At 36.5% G+C, this 26,853-nt stretch overlaps 1 protein-coding gene across 2 annotated transcripts in view; it reads right to left on the bottom strand.

The window, feature by feature from the left end:
• Agps (alkylglycerone phosphate synthase) overlaps positions 1-26,853 on the bottom strand; it is a 92,055-nt gene that overhangs the window by 43,662 nt on the left and 21,540 nt on the right. For both annotated transcript variants that reach the window (XM_041639725.1, XM_041639724.1), the window contains exons 2-11: positions 25,159-25,248; positions 23,882-23,972; positions 21,699-21,819; positions 21,463-21,537; positions 19,220-19,291; positions 17,665-17,744; positions 15,713-15,793; positions 10,984-11,109; positions 9,128-9,236; positions 2,420-2,547 (exon numbers count right to left, since the gene is read on the bottom strand). In XM_041639725.1, the coding sequence (XP_041495659.1) occupies positions 2,420-2,547; positions 9,128-9,236; positions 10,984-11,109; positions 15,713-15,793; positions 17,665-17,744; positions 19,220-19,291; positions 21,463-21,537; positions 21,699-21,819; positions 23,882-23,972; positions 25,159-25,248 (973 nt within the window). The remainder of the gene's footprint in view (positions 1-2,419; positions 2,548-9,127; positions 9,237-10,983; positions 11,110-15,712; positions 15,794-17,664; positions 17,745-19,219; positions 19,292-21,462; positions 21,538-21,698; positions 21,820-23,881; positions 23,973-25,158; positions 25,249-26,853) is intronic.

Here is a 26,853-nt window from a genome sequence, read left to right as displayed (position 1 = left end):
CATGAAGCAGAGTCGAGGTGAGTTTTGAACTCCTGTATAAAAATGTCAGCTGTTAACACTGACATTGTCGTGGCACCCGAGTGACCTGCCACACGACCAAACATGTTCATGCCAGGACCATGTCAACCACCACAAAAAAGCCTATAACAGTTGCTAACGAAAAAAATAAATAAATAAAAACAGTTGCTAACAATTATAAAACTTATCCTTATCTATTGCTAAATTTGGTGATCGTACCTCTTGAAAATGGAAAACACCACATAGAATGAGTAGCTCAGAATGTAAAATTAAATAAAATAAAAAGCACAAGAAATGCTCTGTGTGTGTATATGTGTCTAATATTTTCCTTATTTTAAGTTCTTTAAAACATTAGCAGCTGCTGGGAATACAGACTGGTGATAGACTGTTTGCCCAGCATGCTCAAAGCAGGACTTGAATTCCCAGCGCCACACACTTCAGAAAGAGAGGCCGGGCCTGAGAGGAAAGCACGAGGATCAGGAGCTCTCGGCCTGCCTGGGCTACAGTGAGCACTAGTCTTCCACAGCAGCTTAGTGGCAGCCCACTTAAAATAAACAGGTTTTTAAAGGGCTAGGAATAGAGTTCAATGGTAGAGAGCACTTGCCTACATTCACAAGACCCTGGGTATGATCAGCCCCCAGCACCACAAAACAGAGCAGACACTCCAGTGGTTGTCTTGGATTGTGGGAAGGTGAGACAGTTGGCCTCTTTGCCTTTCACTATCTTATAGTCCAACAGGTGGTGTGGGAGAATTGTCTGTATTCTGTCAATTATGTTTTAAATAAACGCTGACTGGCCAATAGCCAGGCAGGAAGTATAGGCGGGACAACCAGACAGGAAGTAGAGGCAGGTCAAGGAGAACAGGAGAATTCTGGGAAGAAGGAAGTTCCCTCTGCAGTCCTGACCCAACCACAGAAGAAGCAAAATGTGACTGCCCCGCTGAATAAGGTACTGAGCCACATGGCTAACACAGATAAGAATACTGGGCTATATAAGTTAAAAGAGTTAATAAGAAGCCTGAGCTGATGGGCCAATCAGTTTATAACTAATGTAGACCTCTGTGTGATTTCTTTGGGATTTAACGACTGCAGGATCCAGGCAGGACAGAAAACTCAGACAACAAACAGGAATATGAATAACTGGCTAGGTATTTCCTTGCCTCTATCAGAGACTCCCTCCAGTTTTCTTTGAATACTAAGAAGTGGATCTATACAGGTCATATCCAAAAGTCCCCTTCCAGGACAAGGTGTGATATCCCAGTTTTTAATGCCAGCATTTAGGAGGCCAAGGCAAGTGGATTTCTCTGAGTTTGAGGCCAGTCTGATCTGCAGAGCAAGTTCCAGGCTTGCCGAAGAGACACAGTGAGACTCTGCAGCAAAACAAAACAAAAACAATTCTGCTTGCATATACATAATGGGGAATATTACAGAACTCAATGTGTCTAGAGAAAGCAAGAAGGGGTAGAATATACTGCCTGACTCTCCTTACTGCTGAAAAAGGTTGAAACAAGGAATGACACATAAACTACTGCCGTCCAATGAATAAAATTAGATATCCCCACACAAAAACATAGAATGAAATAAAAAGATTATTTGGCATGAGCTAGTCTTTTTTTTAAAAAAAGGAAAAATGATAATGTTTCTCTTTTTAGGAAGGCAGGAATTGTGGAGTTTGTTTGTTTATTTGTTTGTTTGTTTTTAGATTACAAAGAAGTATACATTAACTATATTACTCAAACACTGGCTAAAATAATATTATGAAACCAAGTAGCACCTCCAGCACATCCTATGTATTAAAAATATTTGTCTATATTTGAAACTTCTAAGTTTGGGGGTTAATGATATTGAGTCATTACCTCTAATTTCTTCTTTATCTTTCTTTTGGGGAGCAGGGTTAAGACAGGATCTATCTCCATAGCCATGGCTGTCCTGGAACTCACTACATAGACCAGGTCATGAGCTCACAGACATCTGCCTGTCTCTGCCTCCTGAATGCTCTGATCAAAGGTGTGCACCACCAAAATCTGGCTACTTCTAACTTCAACAAAATGTCTTATTTAAGTTAAATATCATTTCAATTTATCACAAAATACATTATTCCAAAATAACTTACAAAATACAACATTCAACCCAAAGCAGAAACATTCAAAGCCATGAATCTAAGCACCTATCTTACATTGGCCCCAAATCAACAGGCATCTTTGAACAAAAGATAGGTGTGAGAGCAATGTAACTACTGAATGAAGTAAGCATACTTAAAGGGGTAATTTCCCATGTAAAACTCGGAAAAAATTACAAACATAACACAACTAAATATAAAGAGTAAGTACTTAAAACATCACAATTATGCAGCAGAATTTTAAAAGTATAATTGCAAATATTGTGTACTTTTTTTTTATTACCTGCTTTGCAATTTCTCTTAAACAGGCTACTCCTTGTTCAAAATTAGGGAAAGCTACCGAGCCATACTTTTGGTATTCAGGGATTGGTCTGATTTTTATTGTAGCTTCTGTTATTACACCAAGAGTTCCTGAAAAAGAAGGGGAACAATCCAATATCACATGACAGTTTTCTAAAGCCATATTTAAATCTATTTAATCAACTGATTCTGTTGTTTCATTCTATTACCCATGTTAAAACTATTTAATTCTTTGACTTGGGGAATAATAGCTAATCAGGTATTTTTAAATGAGCAATTAAGCAAACTTTATAATTTCAAAAATGATTTTAGACTCTTCTTTCTTAATGTACAAATATTTTAAAACATTTCAAGATTTCTCTAAGAAAATTAGTTTTAAATGTTTTTTTAAAAAAGAATAGAGTAACATTACATCTCATACATACTGACAAAGGTGTACTATGATGCGTCTATGTTTACTTTTAAAAATTCCTGGAGCAGAAAGAAATTAACTTTCTTAAAACTTTAAGATGAGTGAAGGATTGCCTTGTCTCCTCAGATTTATTTATTTATTTATTTATTTTGTTTTTTGTTTTTTGAGACAGGGTTTCTCTGTGGTTTTTGGAGCCTGTCCTGGAACTAGCTCTTGTAGACCAGGCTGGTCTCGAACTCACAGAGATCCGCCTGCCTCTGCCTCCCGAGTGCTGGGATTAAAGGCGTGTGCCACCACCGCCCGGCTCTCCTCAGATTTAATACATAGAAAGGCAAAGGCATTCCTGAGAAGCTCTTGTAAGAGAGAAACAGAAAGTATGACACATGAGAAAACCACCAGTAAGACAGTCTTTACTGCTTAGAACAGGGAGAGATTAATCTTAAAGAAAAATAATAAACTAAATATAAGCTTTTATATCAAAATATTTAAAGAAATTACTAAAAAATAATGTTCACAAAAAACCAGTGTTTTCAAGCCTGTGGTTTCATATGTACAAATAGTGAAATTAATAACAGCATTAGCAAATTTTTTAATGATTATTTTAGAAAGTATAAAGAGGGATGTGAATGAAACTGAATAACTCGGTTATAACACTGGAAATAAAAGTTCAAGAAATGTTTGGCATCCCTAGAATGGCCAAGATGTAACACAGGGTTAAAGACACATCTGAGTCCATACAGTATAAATCAGATTAATTAGATTATTATATATTCATTTTATATATGTTATTTCTGTTTTATTTTAAAATGAGTCTCTTATAACTTATATGATCATAAAAATCTTTGTAAGTTTGCCCAATTAACATTTTAATATAAAATTTAAAATATAAGTAATAATTTCAACAATAAAATTCACCCATTTAAAACCCTAGAAGCCCTCAAAACAACATGATGGCTATTGTCATCCTCTTGGCTACCTACCATAAATACATGGTAAGACCCTACTGCTGAAGACACAATACCCTGGTTCCCTCCGGCAAACACAGAAGTTATACTGGAACTGTCCTGGAAGCTTCCTCCCTGCCCATTACCTTCTGTAGTACTGGACCCTGTGTGCTACAGTACCAACCTGCCAGGCAAGGAGGATCCATGGGTGTAATTGTGGCATGGCCATCAGAGAGACAAAGAACTGTTTTCTGATTGCATCTGAAGCCTGATACACAGGAGTATGATTAGCCTAGTACTGTAACACTGGGTCAAAGTCTATGGCTGGGGAGGGCATAGACCCTGTATGTGTGCAGAGGGGCTGGCGGGGATATTCCTGTTGTTTTCCTACAACAGTGACAACAGTAAACTACCTTCTAAATAGTTATGTTTATACCTATAGATTAGTGCAGCTCTCAAGATCAGAGAAGCCTCTTTTTGCAGTGGACTGCAGTCTGTGCAAAATGGCTAACATGCTGAGAGTAAGAGACTGCGGAGTACTCAGGGAACACTGGAAGAGTAAGAGGATGGAGTGGAGTGCTGTCAAATGCTGTTATCTGGACATGGTATGGTTGTTGTGCTCATGAATTCAGAGCAGCTATGCTTACCTGCACAAGTCAAGCCAGTCAATAATTCCAGCATAGAGGGACAGGTGCTCATAAGGGTCTACCCTAGCTGATGATGCTACAGGAGGGGAGATGTGGCCACTGATAGGTTCCTCAGTATCCTCACATGTATGCACAATCATTACTATAAACTAAATTTAAACCATTTTAATCCCCCCAAACTGTACCAATTAAACAGCCATGATCCATTTCCATACCTCCACCCTAGCCAACTATTCATAAATATATTCTGCCTTTATTCATATGCATATTCCAGATACTTTATATAAAAGGAATTTCATAGTATGTGGCTTTGTGGATTTTTTTTCATTTGCTATGGTTTCAAGGTTCATATTTTACATTGATTACCATTATAATCAATGAACTACTAAAAACTCTGAGAGATGAGATATGTAAAAACTGCAGTGAAAAGTTCACTTAATGAAGCTGCCCACAACATGTGATCTGGCAAAAACAAGAATAGCAAACTTGAAGACAGACATTGTGAAATGTTGTGCTATAGAAAAATAGAAAAAACAAATAACTAAGCCTCAGAGAGACATGAAAAACCATTAATTACATTACTAGATAAATAATGAAAGTACTATAAGGGCAGTGAACACAGCATAGGACAGAAAATTTATATAAAAAATAGCTAAAAATTTCCTAACAGTATCTTATACATCAAATGAGTTCAATAAATTACAAGTAGGATCAACACAAAAATATCGGTAAACGGATCATGAAAAAAGATTCAAAGACTAGTAAAAAGTCTTGAAAACAACATGAAAAAAATGAAAAAGGTAAATCTTATAAAATGTACACCTGACTTCTCGGCAGGAATGATAGAAGCTAGAAAACAGTGAAATAACAGATTCAAAAAGCACAAGGAAAAAAAGTCTGTCAACTACAAATCATGTATCACATTCAAAATATGAAGACTAACACATTCTCAGATAAACAAAATCTGGCACTTTGTTGCTAAAGACCAGGCTAGGAATAAATTCTAAAAGTTCTTCAAGTTGAAGATGATGACCTCAAACACCAGAAATTCAAGTTAACACCAGGAAACAAAACAAACAGAAATCACAACAGAGCACACCAGTTAAAGAAGTTATAAAATGTAAGGGGAAAAAAGAAAACAATCCTTAAGGCAACATACTATGAGAGTCCTTTTATATTAAATGCCCAGAATATACAAATCAATATAGGCAGAAAATATAGATTAATACTTGGGTAGAGTGTGGTTATGATCATAAAGGCCTACACAATTACAAAAGACGATGTAAACCGGGCGGTGATGGCGCACGCCTTTAATCCCAGCACTAGGGAGGCAGAGCCAGGCGGATCTCTGTGAGTTCGAGGCCAGCTTGGTCTACAAGAGCTAGTTCCAGGACAGGAACCAAAAGCTACAGAGAAACCCTGTCTCGAAAAATCCAAAAAAAAAAAGACAATGTAGATGCTTACTTATACACTGCTGAAAAATCAATGCTATAAAACAATATGGAAGAGTCTGAAGTGGTAGCTGATAGGAATCTTAGAATGCCATAAATGAAAATAAATGGGAGATTCTGGTAGGAGTTTGGAAGACCATAATGCTGGTAAAAATGTGGACAGTAAAGGCTGGGCTCATGAGATTTCAAAAAGAAGGAACTGTTCTACTAGTCTCTCCCTTAAGATATACTCCTCATCAATATCTCCTTCCTAGATTCTGGCTTCCAGAGACTCCAAGTTAAGCAAAATAAATATGATGTAAGGTTAAATCTAACTTTATTCTTTTATATAGAATTGCAAGGAACCAAGAATTTTTTTTAAAAGGAGAACTCACATATTAGCTTTAATATATACTTTTTAATTAAAAATATATATAAATATGTGGGGTATACAACTGAAGATAATGATTCCCTCTCTGCCAGAATCTATCAATATCCATTAGTTCAGAAGCAAGGACAGAGCCCCATGAGTCCTCCTACCCTTGTCAATCATGACTTGATTGTTGACAGGGCCAGTCTTGTACAAGTCCAGAGCTGCTGAGATCATGACTGCAATAACTGTTATTCCTAAAAGATGGCATTTCACAGTCTTTCTTCCTATCCTATGACTCCTACATTTGGTTTGATTAAATTTATTTTTGACAATTTCATAAATGTATATAGTGTAAACTGATTATTCTCACTCTCTCTACCCTCTCTTATCTGATTTTTTAAAAGTGGTACTTAGGAAAATGGAGATTTGAAAAGAAAATCCAAAAGACAGATGGTTTAAACTAACAAACACTTAAGTGAGGCACACCAATTCTTCACGAATTCTCAAAAAGTAACTCATTTTTGGAAATGACTATTATATTATTCTAAGACCATCAAACAAAACTAAATATGAAGTAATTTAAGGTCTAACGTCATCACAAGAAAAAAATGACAGGTATGAAAAGTATGTCTATGAAAGCAATCACTATCATAATCCAGCTGACTTCATTAAGAAATTAAAATTGTATAATCTATTTCGGGTAGCTGGTCACAGAGGTCCCAAAAGCCTCCAAAATCATAAAGTTCTTTACAGCCCTGTTGGTTACCCACTAGAACTAGAAGATAAGACTCTACGCTGAAGATACTGCACACCTTGGTTGTAAGAGACTGAGGAAGCAACAGGAACTCTCTAAGTGCTGGGAGAAGAGGCATCACTGTCTAATCCAGCTGTGAACCCTATGAACCTCCATACAACAGTAATGCCAAAATACTATCTATAAAGGACCAGAGTCCTGGCTATAAAGAAGTTTGAAAAATGCTAAGAACCAAGTTGGGCATGTGATACATGCCTTCAATCCCAGCACCAGGAGGCAGAGACAGATGGGTCGCTGTGAGTTTGAGGCCAGACTGGTCTACATAGCAAGTTCCAGGACAGCCAGAGTACATAATAAAAAGACTTTGCCTCAAAAATAAATAAGCAAATAAGTGAAGATGATGGTAAGAAACAAGAACAGTACTGGAAAAGCAAGGGGAATGTACAAAATACACACACATACGGCAAGGGGAGTATTCACACAAAAAACGTACCCACAGCCACCTACCTACAACCTATCTCACACACACACACACACACACACACACACACACACACACACACGTGTGCGCACATACACACACAGAGCTAACACCACCACCATCATAAATAGCCAACCTATCATCATACTTGATATTATCTCTACCATGTCATTAAGAAACATAGTTATTTGTTCCTTCTTTGCTGCCACTATCAAAGATCAGAACTTGTGCCTGAATACCTTAATTATAATTGTTCTTTTGAAGGAAGCAGGCAAAAGAACCTTGTCCTAAGCACAGCCATTTTGACTTCAGACTCCAGTTTACCTGTAGTGTAAAACAAAGTTCAGGTTCCCAAATTTTAGGGGAGTTGAGAACTTTCCAATAGCTGACCAACCTCATTAGTCAACAGAAAATCTGTTATGCCCCTTAGTCTAAATTATTATGGCTGTTCCTAAAAACAGACAGAACAGATGAGTCTGACTGGCTAAAGAGACTGCATTCTGTGTTGGTAGACAATGGTGAGACACACGGGGAAAGTTCCTACTCTTTGACTTCTGCTTCCTGAAAACTGTAACATGGCAAAAAATGTTTCTGCTTTTATGCTCATAAACCTGGCTTCTGCCCCTGCTAGGGACTGAGTCCTTGTCCTGCAGCCCTGACATCAGTGACTCTGCTTGTGTGGTGACTTATTAAAGTCCCTGGAACCCATCCTGTTGTCTACTTCCTCCTGGCGCACAACAGACTTAAATATAGCTAAATGTTTCCAAACTCTATCTTTGGAAGTAAACAAGCTCTTAGGCTAACTTAGAAACACTTTCCTGTTTAAATTTATTTTATTCTTCTGAATTTAAGGGCTGTCCCTTTCCCATTCCAAAATCTGAAAAACAGGCCCAAGTCTACTTCACGCACACCATTTACCAATGTGTTTACTCAACAGCCTGCAAATCAGAAGGAACCACATATTTTAAAGTTATCCAACAGTAAACAAGTAAGCAACAGATACTGCTTGCAAAATAAAAACAGAAGTTTAAAAGATACATGAATAAATGGAATTTAAACTTCCATTTTTTAAAAAACATCCAACACGATTACAAGAAAACAAGACAGAAAGAGAATGTTTCATCAGTCATCCCAACTGGTAACTGGGACAAGATTAAACTGTAACATACAGAGCTGAATGTTTAAGCCCTAACCACTGTTTCCTAAGATCACTAAAAATTTTGAAAAAACTAAGAAAAAAAGACCACACTCTGTTTAGAACTATAAAAGAGTAAAGTGTAGGAAGAAATTTAGTATAAATGTTCTCATTATAAAAGCTTTACGAGTGAGCTGGGCGTGGGAGCACACGCCTTTAATCCCAGCACTCAGTGGGCAGAGGCAGGTGATTTCTCTGAGTTCAAGGCCAACCTGGTCTAGAGAGTGAGTTCCAGGGTTACAAAGAGAAACCCTGTCTTAAAAAAACAAAAAACAAACAAAAAAAGTTTTATGAAATATGAATTAAAAAACAGTAAATCATAAAATTTTATTATTCTTTAAAAATCTAAAGCATACCTTTCTTTCAAAGACCTGATATTACAGTACACAGACTTTCCCAATATGAAGTCATAAACCTACATACTTTCCTAACAACTTTATTACAGTTACACCAACCTTCAGATCCCATGATGAAGTGATGGATATCAGGGCCTGTTGACATGCGAGGTCCTTGGGAGCTTTTCTCTATTACACCTCTAGGGGTTACCATTTTTATATGAACCACCTGTTTAATACAATACACAGCGTAAACTCCAGGCATCTGTTAAATCTGTGTCTGTACTTGCAACACATATATTTACATTTGCAATAAAACACCACACATTAAATAGTGAACTAAGTGATAAGTTGTGATGCCCTTCAGAATTCTCACACCTTTTAGTGATTTGTATACTAAAGATAAATATAGTAATTTTCAACATTTTTCCAACAGTTAAACAAGATACTAGTATCATGACTTACCGTAATTTTAAGTCTAAAAAAGAATTATTAACACTTTGAAATTTTTAATGAGTTCTAATGTAGCCACAAAGACTAAAATACTGGCCTTACTAAAGTTTTCGTACAAGCAATGCAAATTATGAGTTTCAAAGGATACAATACGTTACAAAGAAATTTCAAAACAAAATATGTTATATAACAACTTAAGTAGTAAGTGTGTTAATTGAAGAATCTTTTCCCCCTTAAAAATCTTTAGGAAAAAATTAAGCTAATTTACACTTTAATGTAAATTAAATAAATTTGATAGACTTTAATGGTCTATCAAGCACTTGCCTGACTTATAAAGCTCTTAATAATCTAATGGCAACCCAGAACTATTTTTCTCTACAACTGGATTTAGCTTTAATGTTTACAGAATAACAAGCATTGTCTCTCATGAGATAAACCTGATACTCCCATCAACAGAAGTATTAATAAAAACCCTGAGACCAAGAACAATGTTATCAGTATTACTTTAATTCCACAGTCTCACAGGCTTTTCTAAAGTACTATCAACCACCCAGCATAGTGTTGCCTTTCTGTAACCCCAGGAACTGAAATGGAAATGACAAAATTACAAGTTCTAAGACAGCCTGGACTAAATAGCAAGACCATGTAGAAAAATGTCAGGTAAAATAAATATCGAAATACTGAAGATTTAAAGAAAAAAACCTTACACTTATAGACATGAGACCTGTGAAAATTTCATTTTATGTCTTTTAGCTGCAATATAATTCTAATATGGTTATTGTATTTTACAGAAAAGAACACTGAAGCTGAGAAAGGTAAACCAACTTGCCCCCAGAAAAGCTACAAATGTAACAAATGGCACCCAAAACTTAATAAGGTACCCATAGCTACAACACTGTCAGGCTCCCAGAAACCTGGCACACATTAAATAAGACAACCTCTATGACTATTCAATAGAACCATTTCAATGAGGTTCTTCAACTGTACACACAAAAAAAGAATTCCTTCAGAAAAGTAAATGTAAAATCTCCTAAAGCAAGAATAACAATATCACATTGAAAAACAAAGATGATGATCAAACTCTTGATGGACTTAAAAAATATTTATTTGCATATTTAGATACTTTGAAACGACTATAAATCTTAAATATTGGTCACTTTAAAAAGGACATCCTTAAATATGACGTCACTGTATCTTTTAACTGCTTCTACTATGCACAATCAGTATTACTATAACCAAAAGAAATATATTTTAAAGAGATTTACCACTCAATCCTTAATATTTATTTGTTTATTTAGCCGTTTCAAGACAGAGTTTCTTTGTATATCAGAGCCTTGGCTGTCCTAGAACTCACTTTATAGATCAGGCTGGCCTTGAACTCACAGCATTCTGTCTCCCCGAATGCTGGGGATTAAAGAGATAAGCCACCATGACCGGCCCAATCCTTAATTTTTAAAGGCTCTAAATACTTAATCTGATTTTTTAAATAGCAATCACTAGACAGTAACTAGAAATACATTTACCAGGTCCTCAATATTGCCATAGATGTTCTTCTTCATGCCTGATGCCCGAGTGGCTATCCACCCTCCCACAGTGCTGAATTCCAGGGAGTCTGGCTCGTGACCTGTACAATAACCGCTTTCTTTAAGCTGAAAAGCAAAAGTGTAAAATTTTAGAGCAAAAATGGTTCCATTTCACACAGCATTCAACACATTTACTCCTCCCATCTGTTTCTAATATTTTTGACACATTAAACCTGAAAAGACAACTTTTTTCTTTTTGCCTAATGAAAAACCTTCATAAAATGGGAAAAGCGTGGGCTAAAAAGCACTACTCTTCACATTGTTTTTCAAGCCAGCTGACCCTTCCTGTGTCCCACACCCTTGAAGAGACACTTTAAATACTTATGGAGATCAGATTAACTTAAGTAACTGCCAACTTCACCTAACACTTTCAATAAATAAAGCATTTCATCTTTCTTTCTCCTCCACACTAATATAATATGCAGCAGGCCTCCAGAAAATCTAAGCAAATTGCCTGTACTTAATTCTCTCAAGGAGTCGTGTGTTTTAATGCTCAGCCATCTGGCTAGGCTTCCCAAATGCAATGCCATCATTTACTTGTGATGTGGACCAAGCATTCCTGTACATTAAATAGTCACTTGTTCCTCATTTTTCTGTATTAGCTTGGCTTCACCATCTGTACAGCACCTGAGGTTCAATGGATGCCCTTTACTGCAGCAACACCAAAGCCATTCCACTGAAATCATTTTAAAGTCTCAGCCATCTCCTGTCAAACGGTACAGACACCACCATCTGCGTACTTGCTGCTGCCGGCACTCAAGCCCATCAATCTGTGGTGACCATTGGATCGTCATCCAGTGCAGCAACTGCTTTATTTCTCAAGTAAGTCATGCAGAGATGTAGAGTATGTCAGCGATGTTTGTGCCCATGTATCAAAGTAAGTATGGATTGAAAGTTGTAACCAAAATGTGTAAGCCCGCTAGCTTACACATAAATTAGGCTTCACATGCTAGCAATGGAAACTGTATTTTTTATTTTGCTTATAGGAAGACAGAATTGAAAGAACATCACTTGTTACTTTTTTCTTTACATATTCAATATATTTAAGAGGTTAGCAAGCTATCACAAATAAGCAGGGTTAAAATGAAAATTACCAATGTATTAGATTTCCTTACAGCTCCATCTTCAAACAACCTATATTGACATTATTTTCTCAGTTTTATTAAATTAGAAGAAAAGTATTCATAAACCCCTAACACATGTCACCTGATGGTGGCGATGAGTCAGGGTATTCTGTGTCACACAGTACACTTTAGATGACAGCAATTTATTCTATGACACCTATACCTCACTGAAACTATTAAAGAAATAAAACAAAAATATATGGCTCATAATTCAAAAAGCTTACTGGCTTGCTCTCCATGGCTTGCTCAGCCTGCTTTCTTACAGAACTCAGGACCACCAGCCTAGGGGTAAACTCACAAACAATGAACCAGCCCTTCCCCATCAATCACTAAATGAGAAAATGACCTGCAGGTTTGCCTACAGCCTGAGCTTATGGAGGTCACTTTCGCAATTGAGGTTCTCATCTCTCCAATGACTCTAGGCTGTGACAAACTGACATAAAAATAGCCACCACAGAAAAAAAAATAGCTAGCAAAGGTGGCCAGACTGTTATGACACTATTCCTAAATTTTGTTTTGTTTTGGTTTTTGAGACAGGGTTTCTCTGTAGCTTTGGAGCCTGTCCTGGAACTCACTTTGAAGACCAGGCTGGCCTCGAACTCAGAGATCTGCCTGCCTCTGCTTCCTGAGTGCTGGGATTAAAGGCGTGCACCACTACCGCCTGGCTATTCCTGAATTTTAACAGACATTTAAGTTTATGAAATTACAGAGTTAAAATTCTCCTCTAATTTGAAAAGATAGGGGTCAGGCCATATATAGTACAATGTGGTATCAGAGTTAGAAAATAAACCATATATAAAAATAATCCATAGTATGATTGAATATGACATAGATTTGTTATTTGTTACTATCATTTATCAATATTCTGTGATAGTTAAAGATACTATGTGATATTGATTCTCCCATAAATTTAGCAGCCATGTTGGAAAGGGAAAGTTTACTGGAAGAATAGTTTCTGTGCATTGGGTCTTAGATATAAGTATAAAGTTTTATAAAGGAATGCAATGAAGACCTGGGGTGGGGGCTACAAAATAAGCAATATTTGAGAGACGACTACAAACTTCATCACTGAAACTTCAGCTTTTATAATGCTGGATTTGTGATTCCTATTATACAACCAAGGAGAAAGAACAGCTAGGAACTGGCTATGGTCGTCTACACTTTAGGGCAAAAATCTGCACCGAGGACAAGTTTGGAAATCTTCAGCCATAAAAGGAATAAAGTTCAAGGTACCTGAATGAAGTATACATGTTTGATAGAAATTAATGGGATGAAGTTCTAAATGTGTTACATTATTAACATACTCTATTCTAGCAAAAACTTTGAGAGGTGATATTATCACCATTTCATAGATGAAGATCTATAACTAGGATCTATATTTAAAGTTAAAAGGAAGGGCTAGGAGCTACTTGAAACAAGAACAAAACAAGATATTATGAGATTATTAATGATGTTACCTCTGGGAAGAAAAAACACATATCACCAGACTATTAGATAAATAAATCACCAGAGATTTAATAAATCCCTAAGGAAACCCCAAAATCTGAAACTGGTATGTTAGTGATGTACCTTAGTATTTAAGCATATTAAAGACCAATGTAATTTACAAGTTAAAGAGTTAAAATCTGCTACTCAACTTGTGTGTTTCTGCCATTTTAAACCTTCTCTGAGGAATAAACAGGACACTTTAAGCTGGTTGTCTCAGCTGAGGTATAAACTAAAGGACTCGGGAGGGAGTTTAACGAGGAGGGGTCTGATGGGGACGGCTGCAGGCACAACTGTGAGGGTGTGTCACAGTGAGACAAACTAGCAGGTAAAACCTCATAAGCACCTACTAGAGAGAAATGTCATTTAAATTTTAAGGGGATATACTCTTTGAATTTTCATTTTAACCTTTAAAGAGGGAAGGAAAACTTAGAAAGGTTAAAATACTCCATCAAATGCTATAATAAAGGATATAACACTGGAGGCCTAAAAAGTCTTTTTTTGTTATTAAAGAAAATGCTGTCAATAATGTCTTATCATTCCAGCTAGCAGAGGACTAATCCAGGGCATTCTAGATGTTTTTTATTGAATATCATCAAAGTTCATTAGAAACTGTAATAATAAATCTTTTATCTTCACTATATAAAGCCTGACTTGTTTGAAGATCTCTGATAAAAACTAACAGATCTGCTGGATGTTAAAGTAAGTTAACTACTATTCACCCATGGAGAAAAGCTGCCTGGCGGGTATTGGAGTTTGCTAGCTGTTCACCTTTTCCAAATATAAACTACTCATAAGTAAAACTTTTAATACTTCAAAAATCTTTTAGTATTGCAATAAATTTTTCAAGAACTGGTCACAAGTAGACAAAATTTAATCGTTTCAAAAAAGGGGAAAGACAATTAAAATAAAATTAACCACCACACATTTCCTGTGTCTTAGTAAAGGTTCAGGGATAAACTATAATCTAATTTGAATGAAGCGACTGATGTGTCACCAATAAATCCCAATTCCTAATTTTTGTTTATAAAAGCTGGGTTACAATCATCCTGACCATATTTGGGGAAGTTTAAAAAAAATCAATTTTTAATTTCTGGGGGGACTCATTTATTTTTTGTTTTTGTCTGCATGCAATGTCCACAGAGGCCAGAAAAGGGTGATAGATCCCCTGGCACTAGAGTTGCCATATAAGTGCTAGGAACTGAACCCAGATCCTCTGGGATGGCAGTCAGTGCTCTTAAACTCTGAGCTATCTCTTTAGCCCCCCTGAATCAATTCATTTTAACAATTACCTGCTCAGAACCCATAAACAGAAAATTTTAAAATTCACTCAAATACTGAGAAAGAGCAGAAAGATTAAGGGTCCCAAAAGCAATGGCTACCCTTAGTGCTCCTGCACACACTTCCTCCTCAGGGTTGGTCTCTTCACCTGACCTCTCTTCTGCTAACTCTGACTCATCCTTGAGACTCATTTTACTTTATCAGGTTTTGGAGTTATTATACCAAGTAAATCAACTTCATTATGGCAATTTCATACATAATTTGTTCTTATTCATTCCTTTCTATGTCTCTTTTTAAATGTCAAGTCTCTATGACACATAATTGTCCAAGTTCTTCCTACCTGCCCCCATTTGATGAGACATACTTGATCTTTCCCTGAATCACTCACTGTCCATTTCTCCAATCTTCTATCCCAATATACGTGCCCTGAGGGCAGGAGATAGAGTTTCATTCACTACTGTATTCTCACTTCTAGCTCAACAAACAAAATCTGAGCAGATTCACTGAGTGGCCAATGTCTTGTGAAAGGTACTTCTTTTTTTTTTTTTGAATATTTATTTACTTATTATGTATACAATATTCTGTCTGTGTATGTCTGCAAGCCAGAAGAGGGCACCAGACCTCATTCCAGATGGTTGTGAGCCACCATGTGGTTGCCAGGAATTGAACTCAGGACCTTTGGAAGAGCAGGCAATGCTCTTAACCACTGAGCCATCTCTCCAGCCCCCCAAGGTACTTCTTTCAGACGTAGAATACAGCTAGTTAACGAGATAACATACCTGCCTTTCCAACTCTTGTCCTGTTAGCCCAGCCTCTACATGAGCTGTCAGATTGTTCTCATCAACCCAGAGAATCCGGTTCTGTTACAAAAGAAGAGAGGTCTCATTCCTATGAGCCATTAACATTTTCTTAGGAAATACCTAACTTCCAAATTCAAAACCTTAGTGAAATGGCAATAATCAGGGATGCTTACTCTGTGATGTGGCAACAAGAGCAATACATTATGCAGGCACTGGAACAGAAACACACACTCCATCTTTGTGCAGACATGAAACTAAATGCAACTGTTTAGCTTAGGCAAGTAACTATTTAGTCTTAGTGAGTCCCTAATTGTAAAATGTAGACAGTATTGATATATACCAACACAGTTACTAAAGGAATAAATAGGATAGCCCACATAAAAAACAGTATATAGAAAACATCTATTTGTACTGCTGTTAACAATCATATCTAAGAATCAAGATGGGGCAGGAAAAAAAAACCTGCTAAGATATTTAAATATAATACACAGCATCTCTGCATTAAAAAAAAAAAATCCGAATAAAAAACATTATTCCTGCCTCACGTTGCAAAAAAGGAACTGAGCCAAGATGGTGGTGAAGACCTGTATTTCCAGAGTTAGACAGGAGGATCAGGAGTTCAAAGACATCTGCAACTACCCAGAAATCCTATTCCAGAATAGGCTATTCTTAAACTATCGTGAAGGAACTGTCATTTCTTAGATTCCAGAATAAGGGAGCTGATGAGGAGTGTTACAGTGCAACCATGCAACCATGAGTCAGCCACTTCCTCTCCCAGTGATGTATGGCATTAAAAAGCATACAACTAAGTCAGAGATGTGCTAACTGCTGATCTGACTATTACCCAAAGTAAACATGTATCAAAATATCCCAAAGCATGTCCAATTATGTGTTTATTTTTAAATAAAATATAATGTATTTTAAAGAGCGCATTGCCATCTCTCAATAAGACAAGCTTTCTATGGAGGAGAGGGAGGCAGGGAAGGAGGGGAAGTAGGAAGACAGGAGGAAAGGAGGGAAAAGTCTAACTAGACTATACACAGGACCTATAAGAAAAGTTAAATGATATCAAGGAAGAGTAGCAGATAAAATCAAAATTTGTTATTTCCTACTAAAAACAGCCTAGTTTCTCTGTTGGGAAAAGGGAAAGTACACTTTCAGATAAAATGACACCTAAAGAGAAACGACCACAGTTAACAAGACCCTTCCTAGAGTCCCATGAGAGCTAATCAACTATCATAGAGATACCTTTAAAATTAGGTGTGGACTATATAAATTAGTATAAGAAAATTATTTTGACTTGACAAGAGTGATAAAATATAGTAGTTACATGAGGAAAAAAACCTTTTTTTAAAGAAACAAACAAAACAGATGCAAAATAGCACATCAAAATGTTTTTAACGTCCAAGAAAATGAAAGAAAGCAAATGTAACAAAACATTAGGAAGTGTTCACTCTGGGCACAGCCCTACTATGACCTCTACCTTGCTGTTCAAAGAAGACTCAAATGAGAAAGCTCACACAAAGTTGTACTCAGGATCACTACTGATGCATGCAGGTAGAATGCAACCCTGATTGAAGCCTTACCACTGCACACCGTTTGGACCTTATAAATAAAAACCAGCCCTCCCACTCATCACCAGCAGATGTGCAAAAGCAGGAGCCAAGTAGGTATGCATCACTCAAGTTATTCATAACTAATAATAGTTTCTTTATAATAATAGACATTTACTTATCCATTGTCTCAAGCTTCAAAATCATTTTTCTCAAATGATCAACTTACACACTAATTTGGCAGTACAGTACCAAGATCTGTACCTTAGAACAAAGGAACTTAGCTTCTGATTACCAAACATGAAGCTAAAATACAGTATTAAGAAAATGATGTCTTAAACAGAAAACAACCCCACTATATCTTAGAATATCATATACCATCTGTGAAGTATCCAAAGAAATTATTGTTCTTGTCTCATCTGCAGGACACATCAAGCCATATGACACACTTGTTCCTCCTGTCAAAACAGGAAACAAAACTTTGTTTAAATATTTTGCTTCTGTGACATTTCTGAAACAAATCCCTACTATACAGAACACAAATGGCCTGCTAGCACTAACACCTATCTCTACTTTGCAAAAGCGAACACACTGAAAACAAACTCACCTTTATTTCATGCTGAATGTCAAAAACAGACTACTATGGAACTGAAAGCAATGGGCTATGGCTCCATCCCTGGACACGACTCACTCATGGAAAGCCCTAGCAATTTGTAGAACTCCAAAAACATAATTAGCAAAGATCTAAGCTAATGATCACTGAGGAGAGGTAGCTTAAAAGAAAAAAAGACAAGTCCTGAACAACTAGAAGTACAATCAACTCCTTATTACATAATACATAAATGTCTTTCTGTTAAAGTAACTGTCTTACTCAAAAAGCTTTAATAAATTAAAATAAGAAGCTAAATGCCAGATCATGATATTTAAAAACTAATTTTCATATTCTTTGGTGAAAAGTGATGGTAAAATAGGATAAATAATATATAGACATATTTAAACAACATACTCCCATTTCCTCTTAAGATACTTTGACAAAGGATGTTTTCTTAACAATGAATAATACAATATTTTAAGTTTTTAATTATATCTGTATCACCTCATATCAAAATAAAATTTTAGTTGCTATTTCCATACAGTCTATGTGGGGAAAAAAACCTCTGGAATTCAATTTCCAGAAGACGTAATCCTTACACATCAGTGTAATTTCACCAGGCAAGATTGTCAGTCGCAAATGTGGCACTTGTGGCTATTTACAACCACTTGCTTATAACATCATTTTCAATAAAAGAAGAATTCATAGTTTAGTGGTACCGCGCTGCCTCTGTTCACTAACTAAAAGGAAGTATCAGCTGGAGAGGGAGTCTGGGGCTCCTAGGAATGCGGGATCTGATCTCCACTCACCAATGACAACACAGTGAATGAAGGTAACTTCCTTTGGCTTATTTATTAAAGTCCTGCAGTCTACAACTATAACAACAAACTCAAAGACCAGTTTAAGATAGAAAGTAATGCTAGCTTCCTGTGGTCGGAGGCACTGACTAGCCATCTGGTGAACTTTTAATTCTTACAGCGTTCCAGAATCACTCTGGTGCTCCAAAGACAACAGGTACATTTACACTTTGTTTCAGAAAAATAAAATGATCCCCACAGACATATAGACTAAAAAACTACTAAACAAACATTTTCTTATTTAACATTAAAGCACATCTTCAACTATGATCCATAATAGGAAAAAAAGATGAATTAAAAGTAAGTAACAGCACAAGCACTTTAGGCAGACCTACATACAACACAACAATCACTATAAGCCCATGTTTTTACAATAACTACATTATAATCACAATGCTTGTTTTCAATGGAATACAATTAAAAGTACAAATATTTTAAATAGAACAAATTTAATCATATTAAAATTGAAAAACACAATACGTACCACCAATTGGTATGATACAAAGGTTATATTTGCACGCTAGATTCACAATCTTAACTACATCATCATGACACACTGTTGAAAAGAAAAATGTATTAACTATAGGCATATAAATAAAATTTGCATATTCTTACAAACTAAGGGTCAATAAAACTTGAAAATCTAAACTTTTTCCTTATATACCCATAACATGTTAAATGGTTGTATTAACAGATTCATTTCAACTCTGTAACCATTGCAGACTTTAAAAATTATATTAAAAATGTCTTTCATGTCACATTCTCAAACATTAACATCTCATACAAGGAAGGTCTAATTTTCAAAAACCAATCAATTTACATTGACAAAAGCAATCTACAGCCCTTCCTCCAACATCCCACACATTCCTTTTCGGATCAGGGTAAAGCCTGGAATCACATTAATTCTAGCTGTTATGCCTTGGTAGTCCCCTCTAAATAGGCATTTCCTTATCTGTGACTTTCAAGACAATGACACTTCTGAGAAACCTTAGGCAATTATTTCAAACTACTCTCTGAGTCTGTATGTTTCCCTAAGATCAAACAGAGACTAAACAGTTGGTAGGCATCCCACAGTAGTGAAGCCATGCCTTTCTCAGCATGGTATAGCCAAAGACATGTCTCATTTCTGGTCATCTAACTTTGCTCGTTTGGTTAGGTAGGTACTGTCAACCACTTAACTGTACCAGAAGGATGCTCTATTTCCTGTTGAAATCAATAACTATATAAAGACTATATAAACAGCGTATTTCTCATACTTCACCCACTAGTTTTAGCACTACTGCTTCTTTATTCCTACACAAACAGAGTAGCACATGAATTCCTTCCCTCTGTCTATAACTAAAGCTACCTAAATAACAAAACTGCCGTGGGTGACTGAGTGCCAAGTGAGACGGTACTACTGCAGCTATTCTTGGCAGTGGGGCATGAGTGAGGTTTTAAGGAGGGAGCTATGCGGCATGGGTTTCTTAAGATCAGTCTCACAGAACATTGATCACATGGAAGACAAAGCTTAGAGGCAAGGAAACTGAAAATTATAATATTAACTGCTAAGGTCCTGGACAAGAAAGAAGGGAGTTAGGAGAAACAGGCAAACTGATACATACTTGTGTAAGCAAAGGTCTTGTTTTACAAATGTTATAATTATCTATTTCAGTTTGCACAGAGCTAGAAATACACAGCCTTTGAATAATAGTTCCTTTGTGGGACAGGAAACCCAAAATCTTAACTATGCTAAACCACATACTCCACCATGAATCTGCAGGTCCACTTCAACTTTTAATCAAACTCTATGTTTAGGCTGTCACTATCAGCAGTTTAAAAGATAATATATGATGGTTAGGAATGGCTTCATAAATAAGAGCTCTTGCTTTGAAAGCATAAGAACCAAAGATAAATTCTTCACTACCTAAATAAGAAGCCAGGCATGGATGTATGTGCCTGTAATTCTAGCACTGGGCACATGGAAGACAAAGGTAGGTAGATCCTGAGAGCTCAGTAACCAGTCAGCCTAGCAGAAATGGTAAGTTTCTGGTCCAGTGAGAAACTGTCTCACACGGCAGTAAGAGAAAAACAGAAAGATACCCAAAGGTCCTGCCCCAGCTTCTGTACACATGTGCAAAGATATATACATATACATTCACAAGTATGCACTATACCATATACTGGGGTTGGGGGCAGAAAGAAGGGAAGACAGGGAGAGAAAGAGAGAGGGAATAAGAATAATTAAAGTTAATTTTGCTAATCAAAATTTTGGGTTTTACATGCACACACATCAGTGGAAATCTGGGTTACAGGAGTGCCTGGAAACAAAAGACATCCACACTATATGACTTTCACAATGGAAAAAAAGCCCTGCCTGAAGGGCATTGCCTCATCTTAAATCAGCAAAGTTCCATATAGTATAATTAAGATGCAAATTTAACAGATTTAAAGACAACTTCAATTGACTTCATAGGTGTCTATGCAAGTATGCATATGTGTGGAACTCCAAACTACAAAAGGAAACAGAACTATCTCCACATCTTGAAACAGCTAAATTCCACAATGCCTCAAAATGCATTGCTGCAAATTACAACCTTCTTTCAAAGCTTGTTCTTATTCGAAGGAAAACTAGGTTTCAGAACCAGTAAGAAATTCATATTAAAATTAAATAAATTTCTCAGAGAACTGACAATGTGTTTGGAAACAAACTATACTAAAACGATATAAAGAGTTAAAACAACTTACTTGGCCAAACAACTATATCAGGAATCCGCTCCAACATCCCTTCCCTGAGCAAAAATATCTCATGAAGACAATGACCTGTTTTGTGGTTAAAAAGAAAAATGCAAAACAATTTAACTTACAGGAAGCTTCTAAATAATGTCAGAAAGCCAATATGAGCAGCCTCAGCGTGAGCACCAGTGTGAGCAACCCCAGTGTGAGCAGCATCAGTGTGGACAGCCCCAGTGTAAGCAACCTACCGTGAGCTCTGAACACTCGATCATCTGCTTCCTGTGAGTAGGAAATACGAGTTTCTTTAAGTTCCTGAAGGAAATCTTCATTTACAATAGAGGGAGGTACTTCACTAGGATTTAAGGATGCCTAAAAAATAAAATTGGTTTCTTTGACTTATTTCTAAATAACAAATTTTGATCCCCTCTGCTAGGAGAATGATTTTAAGATGCAGTTTCTTTTAACATTCAATATATGCTAAATACATAGGAAAGTATCAAGTCATAAAGTCCAACTTGGTAACAGTAGCAAAGTATAAATTGTTGGTTAATCACATCCCATAATATGTATAACAGGGAGACTATGCTTTCTCTTTGTTTCTCTGGCTCCCTTTGTAACTGACAATGAAGAGGCAATCAACAATAGAGAAGACAGGGAAGTCTTAAACCTCTAGTTTAAAAGTATCAGGTGCTTTTTATATTGAAAAATTTCACCTATGGTTAAAATTTACCATCTCCTGTTCTTCTATGGCCATTTTAAAATTGCACGGAAAATTTCATGTTAAGTAATAAAATTATTATTGGGTAGTTTAAAAGTACATGACTTGGGGCTAGAGAGAGGCCCATTAGTAAGAGCACCTGACTGCTTTTCCAGAGGTCCTGAGTTCAGTTCCAAGCAGCACTAGGTTGCCCACAACCATCTGTCCTGGGGTCAGACTCCTGGTGTGCATGAACACAGAGCACTCACATGCATAAAATACGCATGACCTAATTATAAACTTGGTACTCAATTTCATCGAGTACCTTCAATCCATCCTTCAACTGTAAAGTTAAAACCACATGTCATTCATCTTCCACGAGCCTCAGTTTCCTCACATGTTAAAGTAACAACCAAACGTGTACTGCTACTATATGGAAATCAGATTAAGTAAACTAAGTGCTGTGAAAAGCACCTAAGAGCATGTCAAACATATAAACTGGAATATAAAAAAAGTTAATACAGAATTTGAGATAAAGAATATATAAGAAAATACAAACAAAAATGTCTGATATTTCTATTCTTTCTTAGTCTGTTAAAGTACTTTATTCATTCAGATAAATATTTACTTTTACTCCAAAAAGCCAGGCACTGTTCTAGGCACAATGGGGATGGGTGGTGGAAGGGTGTGGTCTTGCCTTCATAAAATTTATAGTTACTAAAAGTTACTTATAGTTACTAAAAGGAAATAACCAAGAGAATTCTAACAAATATGCTATCTGGCACTTTAAATTATTAAAAAACAGAAGTGCAGTTAGAAACTGTTGTGAGCCATCATGTGGGCTCTGGGAACTGAACCCAGATTTTCTGCAAAAGTATTAAGTGTTCTCAACTACCAAGCCATTGCTCCAACTCCTAGAAACAATTACATGCTGAATACAGGAAACAAGACAGCCCATACTTATGGACTGAATATACAATTGGAGAGATGAGATGACTACCATGCAAAGCAAAATAACAGTAAGAATAATGACAATATAAAGAAATGCCAAATATTTCATTGGTTTCATATGCATAAAGTTTAAGAATTTTTTTTGAAGATTTTGGCTTTATTCTTTTCTGTAAGGACCTCATTATGTAGCTCAAGCTAATCTCAAATTTATAATCTTCCTGCTTCTACCACCCAAGTGTTGGGATTTCAGGCATGGGCCACTGACACCAGGTCAGATTAAAATTCTTTAACACCACTATAAAACTAATTAAAATATTGATTATCTTATTCACATTTTCACTAAATGTAATTCTTCATGTATCCTATCTGTTCTAATATTAAAAATTATATGGAATAATATTAAAGTATATTTTCACCTTAAATTAGCACATATCCTAGATAACATTTACAATAATATCGGCCTCTTATTTTAATATAAGCCTTGTGTAAAACCAACAGCTCTCACAGAATGAACTAGTTTGCACTAAGTGCCACCCAGTACGAAACAAAACAGTTTTTACACTCAGCTCAATTTAGAATCACCAAGGCACAGAAAGTCTGCCTGATAAATATGGCCAATTCTGAGGTTGGGATCTAGATCTCTAACACTAGAAAAACTGAACTAAACAAGCCCAGTATAATAGACTTCACAAGAAAACTGCACCAAACAATGTAACAAGCTCTGATAAGAGCTGAGCAGGCATGAAAAGCACAACTGAACATTTATAACTACTGTTTGCTTACTTTAGAGGTAGTTTTATGCTCCAGATTTACTCCAAGGGTTTTCTGGATCCAGTCTTTCAAAGTTGGTAAAGCCAAGCCACTGAGAGGGTACCTAAGGTACAATAGATAAAGAATATTAGAGAGAGGTATCTTTATCCAAAAGTGAAGTTTAGATCTTGCTTCTAGGAATAATCAAGCAGTTCCTAAACGTTTTATTAACAAAACTGCTTGCATACTACATATTTAATTACAGAGTACCCAGATCCATGTTTGGGGACTTATTCCTGTATGGGATTTGGAGACAGGGGAGAACTGCCTACCCCTGAAACAAATATGCCAAGTACCCACCTTCCCCATGCCCACCTTTAAGAGCTGACAGAATATACCTTTGTCCTTCCTTTCTCTCATGTCTTTAGATCAGAACTCAGTGATGCAGGAAACGAAGCCTTAGGGAACCCATACTGGTTACAGAGGGAGCACTGCAAATCTCCAGTCTCTAAAACCAGCAGGTAAATTCTCTACTTCTATCACTACCTAGATTGAGGTTCTCAACTTATGGATTGCAACCCCTTTGAGAGTAGAACCAACCTTTCACAAGGATCGTCTATCAGACATGCTGCACATCAGATATTCAGATTATGATTCATAACAATAGCAAAATTGCAGCTGTGAAGTAGCAACAAAGATTATTTTATGGTTGGGGTCACCACAACATGAAGAACTGTCTAAAAGGGTCTCAGCATCAGGAAGGTTGAGAACCACTGCCCTAGATAAAGTCTCTTAGGAGCACCACCACATCTTCTCTGCTCTTAATTAATGCTGTCCTAACAACCTTAAAGGTGTTACCTTTCATTATAACCCAAACCCAGATGGAAATTACCAGACTTAAAAAGAAATTCACTTCCAATAAATCAAAAGCATGGAGGACCAGCGGTGGCTGGATGACTCTTTTGGATCCTGATTCAGAAAACTATCTTTAGAAATCTTTTGTAAGAAAACAGGGCCAACGAGAATATGGATTAAAACATTAGATATTTTAACAAGCTTTGTTACTTTAGAAAAGTGATCATATTAATTAATATATAAATGATTATATTAGAGCTTAATTTAAAAAATATAAAAGTATAGGATTATGATGCCATCAGAATTTAAAATATAGGATATAAGGGAATATAGAAAAATGCTGGTAACTTTATGCTTAGAGGAGGGACCATCATACTACCATTCCCTTTTTCATGTGTTTAAAAAATATAGGAAGAGGAAAAGAGGAATAAAATAAACTTAAAAAGCAGAGTTACCTTTTCCCAGTCAGCTCAACCTGGCCCTTCTTATTGAAGAAGAACTTGGAATCATTATAGCCCCATCCATTCCATTTCATAACTTCTTGTCTAATGAGAAGAAAACATACATATGTATATACACATAAAAGACCTATGCTGGTGCTAGACATAGCTCAGCAATTAAAAGCGTGTGCTGTTCTTACAGAGGATTTGAGTTTGGCAACCAGAACCCACATGTGGTGGCTCACAACCACCTGGAGAACCCAACACCTCTAGATTCCACATGCACGTCACATACCCACATACACCACTCTCATGCATTCTCTCTCTCTCTCTCTCTCTCTCTCTCTCTCTCTCTCTCACACACACACACACACACACACACACATATAATACACAGAGACACATAAGTATATATGATGGAGGAAGGTCATTGGCTAATAAAGGAACTGCCTTGGCCCATTTTATTGGTTAGGACATAGGTAGGTGGAGTAAACAGAACAGAATGCCGGGAGGAAGAGGAAGTGAGGTCACTCTCGACAGCTCTCCTCTCGGGAGCAGACGCCTGAGAGAGACGCCATGCCCCGCTCCCCGGATGAAGCTCCGACCCAGGATGGACATAGGCTAGAATCTTCCCGGTAAGACCGGTTCTCACAGATTATTAGAGATGGGTTGATCGGGATAACAGAATTAGCCAGTAAGGGCTAGGGCTAAAGGGCCAAGCAGTGTTTAAAAGAATACAGTGTCCGTGTAATTATTTTGGGGTATAAGCTAGCCGTGCGGGCGGCTGGGGTGCTGGGGACGCAGCCCCGCCGCCCTTATTACTACATATATATATATATATATATATATATATATATATATATATATATGTATATCCTATATACATAACATCATACTATCAGTCATACTACCAGCAATCACCACCATTTCCACTTTAATACTAAGAAAACGTGCAAAACCACAAAGGCAAACCCCAAAATCAACTCACTTATACAGACTTTCATGTGCCGACCTCTGAGCCCCTCAGCCCTTTGTCTTACTCTAGTACTCTTCCCAAAACACACAAAGCATTCACGAACTAGGCTCTCAATGGGTATCCGTGTGCTCACCACTGCAGGGGTAAAGCAAAAGATACCAGAAAAAATGTCATAGTCTCTCATTTCAGTCTTTTCATGTTGAGTTTACCTCTTAAAACTAATATTACTATTCTTTATTTTTATCTCTCCCCCACCTCTCTCTCTTAAACACACACACACAAAAAAACTAAACATAACTTTTAACTCTTTTAAAAGTAACTTTTGCTAAACATTTCAAAACCAACCATTTAAAAGATCTTATATCTATTACTATTAGTTGAAATAAAAATGAGAACATTAAAAAGCCTACATATTAACTATTCTAAATATAAACTCACTGTAATAAGCAGTAGATGCTACACAGTGAGCTACAATCAATAAATTTAATTCATTCAAAGATAAATGAAAAGAAGTGTGATTATAAGATCAATACTTCACTTTGTACACTAAGTTTAAAGCATGGGAGATAGCCTGGCAGGCTCAAAATCCTGAAATTGATCCTTAATAGTGTTAAGTAAATAAATCGTAAGATGGTCTGAATAACTGCGGTTAAAACTAGGGACTCACTTGAACAGAAACCTGACTTTCACATGTGCTAGGAATACATCAGAATTTTTAATTTTTTGCTATAATG

This window comes from Microtus oregoni, unplaced genomic scaffold (assembly GCF_018167655.1).
Source record: "Microtus oregoni isolate MIOR12 unplaced genomic scaffold, Mior012 000060F_ref0000265, whole genome shotgun sequence".
NCBI classification, from domain to species: Eukaryota; Metazoa; Chordata; class Mammalia; order Rodentia; family Cricetidae; genus Microtus; species Microtus oregoni.
The sequence above is the reverse complement of the archived record's forward strand: the minus strand, read 5'-3'. Positions and strand labels throughout refer to the sequence as shown.